This window comes from Glycine soja, chromosome 16 (assembly GCF_004193775.1).
Source record: "Glycine soja cultivar W05 chromosome 16, ASM419377v2, whole genome shotgun sequence".
Taxonomy (NCBI): domain Eukaryota; kingdom Viridiplantae; phylum Streptophyta; class Magnoliopsida; order Fabales; family Fabaceae; genus Glycine; species Glycine soja.
Window position 1 is genome coordinate 11,916,418 of NC_041017.1, and position 8,802 is coordinate 11,925,219.

Genomic DNA, 8,802 nt, shown 5'->3' on the forward strand with positions numbered 1-8,802 from the left:
CAATCAATTTAGGATTATGGTATCCTAAGAATTCAACATGTAACTTAATAGGATATTCTGATTCTGATTTTGCCAGATCTAAAACTGATAGAAAAAGTACAAGTGGAACTTGTCAATTTATTGGATCGGCTCTTGTCTCATGGCATAGTAAGAAACAAAACAGTGTTGCTTTATCTACTGCTGAAGCGGAGTATATCTCTGCCGGTAGTTGTTGTGCACAGATTTTATGGATGAAGCAACAATTATCTGACTATGGCATCATTCTTGATCACATACCTATTAAGTGTGATAATACTAGTGCCATAAATCTATCCAAAAACCCAGTTCAACATTCTAGAACTAAACATATAGAAATTATACACCACTTTCTTAGAGATCATGTCCTAAAGGGAGATTGTGTATTAGAATTTGTTGATACTAAGAATCAACTTGCTGATATTTTCACTAAACCTCTCCCCAAGGAAGTGTTCTTCTCTATTAGAAGAGAATTAGGTCTCTTAGATGTAAGAGATTTAGAAAAATAGGGATTGATTGGTTGATTGATTGATTGATTGAATGGTTAATTGATTGGTTGATTTACTCTTACCTTTTGATTGTAGATTATTGTGTTTGATCTTGTTTGAATTCTTGTTTTTATGATAGAATTTATGATTTCTTGTGTATATAATAATTGAATGATTGAATTTAGTGTATTAGTAGTGAAAATTAGTCATATAGGATGTATTTCAGCATAAACATGGATATTCTCTTAAGAAACTAGCCTAGGATAGGCTCTGGTAATCGATTACCATCCAGTGTAATCGATTACACATGAACAGGCAGCCTGTAATCGATTACAACATCCTGTAATCGATTACCAGAAGGCTTATTGGGCCTGTAATCGATTACCAATACCTGTAATCGATTACAATGCGTCATCTTCTATAAATACTCACGAAATCAGAGCTGCTGCGCAGCCAAAGCATCCTCCACGTTTTCCTCCATACCTAGAACTTCAAACCTTCGATTCTCACTCAATTCTTCACCAAATCACGTCCCGTAAAGCCCAATCTTCCTCTTTTTCACTCCTCTTTCACTTCCACCGATCAAAATCCAGAAAAACTTCATCAAATGGCAGAGCCATCAAAGAAGAGAAAGGGATCATCCTCCACCGCTACCGCTGCTGCCCATCGCCGTCACGGCCCATCCGGAGCACCCACAACACCTATTCCTCCTTCTTTGTCATCTCCAAGATCATCAACACTGTTTTCATCCGATGATCAACGTCTACGATACCTTTCTCAGTTTTCTTCTAGAATAATCTTAGACCCTAAGTACCTAGACGTAGAGTTCTTTAATGATGAAACGTTTGATTGCTATCAAGTGTTTCAAAATTCTGGTCTTGTTGATTTCATGTCATTAAAATTGCCATATTATCCTGAACTTGTAAAGGTCTTCTACTGCAATTTAAAAATTCAGGATGGTATTATTATGTCTGAGGTGCATGGTACTTCTATGGTCATTGATCAGTCACTTTTCTTTTCTTTGACTCATTTACCCAGTCAAGGTGCACCTTTTGAGGGCACCATTGTTGATGACTGGAAATTTGATTATTCAAGTCATGATGCTCGTCGCATGGTCTGCAATGATCAAGCTGAAATGACCGGTAGATTGCTGGCCGGGTCATTAACTTTTGATAATCGCATCATGCATTATATCATTGTTAGAATTTTGCTTCCTCGGTCTTCAAATTTAGCACAAGCCTCTGAGGAGGATTTGATTCTTATGTGGGCTTTTCTTACCGGTCGTCAGATCGACTGGGCCCATTTGGTTCGGTACCGAATGCATAAGGCATTACGGGCCAATGCACCTCTTCCTTATCCACATTTGATTACTCTGTTTTTGCGTCATTTTCAAATTCCGCTTGATGATGAACCCTTTGTTCAAGTCAAGCGTTCCTTTGCAATTGGTGCTGGTGCAGTGACCTCCTTTGGGTATCGTAAAGATCGGAATGGACAATGGCTGAAGAAGGATGCACTCCCTCCTCAAGATGAACGTACTCCTTCACCTCCCCCTCAACGTGAAGATTCCGCACTCATGAATGAAGTCCTCTCCGAATTACGGGGTCTTCGTTCTTATGTTGGTGACCGTTTCGACTCGTTAGATTCACGCTTTGCCGGTATGGACATTCGCCTTACACAGCTTGAAGAGGATGTCGGATACATTCGTCAGAGTTTTGATCTTCCTCCACCACCTCCATCTTCTTAGATTTTAGTTTTTGACTATATGTCTTTTTATAAGCCGTGTATTTTGGCTTTTAGTTTCTTAAAATTTACATTATTATGCTAAGTACTTTGCTTATTTATCTTTTGGTTTTTAAATTTCAGTCTTGGATATTTTGTGGTTGTTGACATTTTATGTTATTTGATTTCTGGTTAGATTATTTCTTGTTTGTGAGTTTGGCTTATTGTGTTTAATACTCTGATATTTATATCTTGCTACTCCATTGTTATATCTGTGTTGATTTCTGAGTTCTTTGGCTTTTTGATGTTGCCAAAGGGGGAGAAAAGGTTGCTTAACAAACTTAGAAATCAAGTGATCATGTATTCCGAAATATAGGGGGAGTAAACGCATACACATTTTATCTATATACAATTGTTTGTTGCTTGCTTGAATCTTGATTTCAGATATTGTATTGTCATCATCAAAAAGGGAGAGATTGTAGATGCAATTGGCTTTGATGTTTTGATGATGATCATGATGATGTGTTGCAATTGATGCGAATGGGCTTTTCAAGATTAAAAATTCAAGACAATACTTCAAGATTACAAGTCACAACATCAAGATGATCACTAGAATATTAGGAAGGGAATTCCTAATTGAATTAGCAAAGGTTTGGCCAAGTGATTTAAATTAAAAAGTGTTTCTCAAAGGTTTTACTCTCTGGTAATCGATTACCAGAGGATGTAATCGATTACCAGTGGCCAAATACGTTTTATAACAGCTACAAAAATTTGAATTCGAAATTTTAGACTGTGTAATCGATTACACAATTTTGGTAATCGATTACCAGCAGTTAGTAAACGTTTTTAATTCAAATTTTAAAGCTGTAATTGATTACACAATTACTGTAATCGATTACCAGACAGGATTTTCAGAAAAATAATTTCAAGAGTCACAACTTTTCAAAGGCTTTATTCATGACCACCAATGGTCTATATATATGTGACTTAAACACGAAATTGCTCAGAGAGATTTTCAGAACAACAAAGTGTTTATCCTCTCAAAGAGCAAATTCATTTTATCCTCTTAAGAATTCCTTGGCCAATTCAATTGCAATTCATTAAGGAATTATTTGAGTGCTCAATCTGTAAAATCCATCTCTTTCTAGAGAGATTTGTTCTTCTTCTTCTTCTCATTCTCTAAGGGATTAAGAGACTGTGAGTCTCTTGTTGTAAAGGATCTCTAAACACAAAGGAAGGATTGTCCTTGTGTGTTTAGAACTTGTAAAAGGAATTTACAAGATAGTGGAACTCTCAAGCGGGTTGCTTGGGGACTGGACGTAGGCACAACGGTGTGGCCGAACCAGTATAAAACTGAGTTTGCATTTTCTCTTCCCTTAATCTCCTTTATTTATTATTGCTTTATATTCATATTCAAATTGTTTCATTTAAATTAATATTTAAGAAGATTGTCATTAAGGGAATTCATAACTTGAGTAAAAAGTGAAATAGATTTTTAATTAGGGGAAACAGTTTGGAATATCTTAATTCAACCCCCCCCCCTTCTTAAGATATCTGAGGCCACTTGTCTAACAATGACTTGTATCTATAAAGGAATAAAAAGAAAAGAAAAATTTACTCACGTTTTGTTAAAGTAAGATGTTTTCACAATTGGATTAATGAGCACATTTATAAAATTAAAAAATAAAAAATCATTTTAAAAAAGAAAAAAAATACATATTTATTGATAATAGATTTTATGATGTCATAATTTTCATATATGTAAACATAATCATACATGCCAACACCACTCACCATCACCCCCATAATAATTAATTAATCAATTAGTTAATTAATTAATTATAAACACTTGAATTAAATTTAGTTCTTCTTATAATTAAATCACTTGTTAAACAATTAAAAAACACAACATTACAAAATTCCATTCAATTATTTTCAGAAATGTTACTGTACAATTTTTTATATTGATTCTCTTATAATTGATATAAAATGACGTCATTAAATTCTCTTATAATTTTTTGAACTCACTTTTCCTCAATTGTTATTGGATCACCTTGTCAATAAGTGACACATATATTCTGCTATGAAGGGCCTACGTCACACGCAACACGTTTGATATTTGTCAAACTAATTATTTTGTTGTCTCGTTCATGGGACCCTCTGATCATGCCGTTCAATAAATGCAAGAGAATTCGGAAACATTACAATAGATGTGCAGATATTGTGGCTACTCAACCCTCCTCATGGATCACGCTTCATATGTCCAAACTATTGCAGGAATCTTAGCATTGTTAATTGCATACATTGTATTTAGGTCCATTAAATCTCCTAATGGATCTAAACAAAGAAAGGTAACCAAGTACCCGAACCTCGTGGTGCTTTACCCGAACCTCATATTTATTCATAATAGATTTTATGATGTCATAATTTTCATATATGTAAACATAATCATACATGCCAACACCACTCACCATCACCCCATAATAATTAATTAATCAATTAGTTAATTAATTAATTATAAACACTTGAATTAAATTTAGTTCTTCTTATAATTAAATCACTTGTTAAACAATTAAAAAACACAACATTACAAAATTTCATTCAATTATTTTCAGAAATGTTACTGTACAATTTTTTATATTGATTCTCTTATAATTGATATAAAATGACGTCATTAAATTCTCTTATAATTTTTTGAACTCATTTTTCCTCAATTGTTAGTGGATCACCTTGTCAATAAGTGACACATATATTCTGCTATGAAGGGCCTACGTCACACGCAACACGTTTGATATTTGTCAAACTAATTATTTTGTTGTCTCGTTCATGGGACCCTCTGATCATGCTGTTCAATAAATGCAAGAGAATTCGGATCCTAGAAATAGATGTGCAGATATTGTGGCTTCTCAACCCTCCTCATGGATCCCGCTTCATATGTCCAAACTATTGCAGGAATCTTAGCATTGTTAATTGCATACATTTTGTTTAGGTCCGTTAAATCTCCTAATGGATCTAAACAAAGAAAGGGTAACCAAGTACCCGAACCTCGTGGTGCTTTACCTTTCATAGGTCATCTCCATCTTCTCAATGCTAGAAAACCGTATTTCAGGACCTTTTCGGCCATTGCTGAGAAATATGGTCCAATTTTCATTCTCAAATTGGGTTGCCACCCCACCTTAGTCGTGAATAGCAGGGAAATTGCCAAGGAGTGCCTCACAACTAATGACAAAGTTTTTGCCTCAAGGCCTATCACATCAGCAGGGAAAATCTTAGGTTACAACAATGCAGTTTTTGGTTTTTCCCCTTATGGGAAGTATTGGCGCGAAATTAGAAAAATGGCCATCCTTGAGATCCTCTCAAGCTATAAGCTTGAAAAGCTAAAGCATGTGAGAGACACTGAAACATTGTCTCTTGTCAAAGACCTGTACTCATCAATATCATGTCCAAAGAACGTGAATGGCTCAACAACTCACGTGCCTATAAGCAATTTATTGGAGCACATGTCCTTCAATATAATTGTGAGGATGATAGCTGGGAAGAGATTTGGAGGGGACACAGTTAATCAAGAAGACAATGAGGCATGGAGGCTAAGAAACGCTATCAAAGATGCCACATATCTATGTGGTGTTTTTGTGGCAGCTGATGCTATTCCATCCCTTAGTTGGATTGATTTCCAAGGGTATGTGAGTTTCATGAAGAGGACTAATAAGGAAATAGACCTTATTCTTGAGAAGTGGCTGGAAGAACATCTAAGAAAGAGAGGTGAGGAGAAGGACGGTAAATGTGAAAGCGACTTCATGGATGTGATGATATCTGCTTTCCAAGAGGAAGAAGAGATTTGTGGTTATAAGCGGGAGATGGTTATCAAAGCAACATCAGTGGTACGTTTTCTTGGCATGCTCATTAGTAGTAATTATCTAGCAATAATTATTCTCATACCTTCTATTTTATTTCATTTTCTTGTTTTACTATCTAATTACTTATCCAATTTATCAATTCCTTTCTCATTCTTTTTTTCTTCATATTTCTCTCGATCGTCAACCAAAATACACTACAAAATAAGTCATACATAATCACTACTCATTATCTAATGATAATCATTAAAGTAGATTCGAAATTTTATTTGCCAAGACACATTAAGAAATTTATTTATTTTGATTTTAGTGTAAAAATATTACAATATGTAGAAATTATTTAAGACATGTCTTTTAAAAAAGTCAATTATTAATTACATATAACAATCTATATATAATTGAATAAATGTGTAAATTTATTTTATTCTATCAAGATATGCTAATTGAATTTTAGCTCATGTTTAGAAAGTTTGTAAAAATATTACTAAAAATGTATTTTATCCTCTAAAGAATCATTTATAGAACATACCAAATATGTGTTTGAAGTCTTGAGTTGAGGGAGGGGAGCTAGGACCCACGCCTCCCTGAATGTAAAGTGTGCAGGTTTACGTTGACCACGATTATTTTTATTTATCTTACTTACTAATTCAATGAGATTCATAGATTGATCTAACCCACGTGGGATTGAACCCCACATGCAATTAGTCCCCTAAATCCTCCCTTGTATGTTTGGTGTGAATCAAGGTTTTTTTTTTTTGACATTCAATCACTCATTCTTTGAGGTATTAAGATATATTTAAGAAATTAATTTCTTTCAATAAATATTTTTCCATACATATAATAAGAATTGAATCTATACAAACATACTTAAAAAAATATTATCTATAATCATATTACATTATGTTGGTTCCGCCTTTCCTTGTATATATGCTGGATGGGTTGGAAGTGCTTCCGTTAGTTTAAATTCCAAAAATTTTACATGAGGCTGACACGTCAACTTTGGTTATTTATTATGCTCTATAGATTTAATTTTTCCTAAAATTTAACTTTTAACATATTCTTTTGATCCTTTCTATTAATATAGCACGGCCAATGCCAAAAATAGGACCATACATAAATTACTTTATATTTTTAGACAAATGTTATGACACAAGTTAAAAAATTACAAAAATTATATTTTATTAAAATAAATAAAATTATATTATTCATGATTTTTTACATTCTATTATGATTCTTATAATAATTTTTTTTAATTTTTAACCAATATACTTAAGACATTAATTAATAAGATCCATATTTTTAATGTGTACAATTTCTATCTTTTAATTATAGTTAATCTTATTCCATATATTTCCCACAAAAAGGAACTCAATAAGTTGCATATATCTTAAACCCCTTCATTTACATATTTTGATTCAACTAATTTAACATCTACTTCTTTCTAATTAAATTAAACAAGTACTCTAATGTTTTGGGTCCATCCTCAACCTGAAATTCTATGATGTTTTCAGCACAATAAAAGGTGATCTTTAACTCATCATTTTTTTATGCAGCTTCTTATCCTTACTGCCTCAGGAAGCACAGCCATAACACTAACATGGGCACTCTCCTTGCTCCTAAACCATCCAAAGGTCCTAAAAGCAGCCCAAAAAGAACTGGACACCCATTTAGGAAAAGAAAGATGGGTCCAAGAATCTGACATAGAAAACCTCACTTATCTACAAGCCATTATCAAAGAGACCCTTCGTTTGTACCCTCCAGCACCTTTAACTGGGATAAGGGAAGTTATGGAGGATTGTTGTGTGGCCGGGTACCATGTCCCAAAGGGAACACGTTTGCTTATTAACCTATGGAACTTGCAAAGGGATCCAAAAGTTTGGCCCAACCCTAATAAGTTTGAACCCGAGAGGTTCCTCACCACTCATCATGACATTAACTTTATGAGTCAAAACTTCGAGTTGATCCCATTTAGCATTGGAAGAAGGTCATGTCCTGGAATGACATTTGGGTTGCAAGTCTTGCACTTGACTCTGGCTCGATTGCTTCAAGGGTTTGATATTTGCACAAAGGATGGAGCTGAGGTTGATATGACTGAAGGGTTAGGAGTAGCTTTGCCTAAGGAACACGGACTTCAAGTTATGCTCCAACCACGTCTTCCATTGGGGCTTTATGAACGACTTTGAATAAAGTTTGTGAAAGTTAAATGTAATATTTTTATTCTCATATATTGCATCCCTCAATAATTTGACTGTACTTTGGGTTGTGATGTCTTATTTTACCAGTCGTTTATGTAGTTCAATTGTAACAATTAGTAGTACGTATTGGAATATTAAAAAATTGATAATGTATTTGTATGGTGCATAATGTTATTTTATATCTTATTTTTTTCTACTTTTAAATACATACATACCTCAATGATACATTATCATAATGATAGGATAGAGTAAAAATTGTCACTATGCCATATATGTACTTTTAAGTGCTAACTAAGTATCTAAGATAGATAACACGAGAAAGTATTATTTAAGCATGTCACTCTGCATTATTACAAACTAGGGATTTAATGACAAATTTATTGAAAAAAAGAAAAACGTATGCAACAAATAACAAATAGAGGGGAAACCAACCGCATGTCAAGAAAACATCAAAAGAACTGGTAAAAGGTAAGCCTAGCTTGCAACTATGAAAATCATCAACAATAAATCTAGGCCATTTATCCCATCATT

The 8,802-nt window shown here is 33.8% G+C and overlaps 1 protein-coding gene across 1 annotated transcript; it reads left to right on the plus strand.

Annotated features, from left to right (window-relative positions):
• The first annotated feature begins 5,118 nt into the window (after positions 1–5,118).
• On the plus strand, positions 5,119–8,445 carry LOC114389527 (cytochrome P450 CYP82D47-like). Its single transcript, XM_028350214.1, has 2 exons — positions 5,119–6,103; positions 7,630–8,445. Exons 1-2 carry the CDS (start codon positions 5,141–5,143, stop codon positions 8,257–8,259), a joined length of 1,593 nt encoding a protein of 530 aa, XP_028206015.1. The 5' UTR covers positions 5,119–5,140; the 3' UTR covers positions 8,260–8,445.
• Positions 8,446–8,802: the final 357 nt, after the last annotated feature.

Excerpts from the sequence above, each read along its gene's own strand:
- LOC114389527 (XM_028350214.1), top strand. The coding sequence starts at position 5,141 with ATGGATCCCGCTTCATATGTCCAAACTATTGCAGGAATCTTAGCATTG. Across the intron at positions 6,104-7,629 it reads TTATCAAAGCAACATCAGTG|CTTCTTATCCTTACTGCCTC; the intron begins GTACGTTTTCTT and ends TTTTTTATGCAG.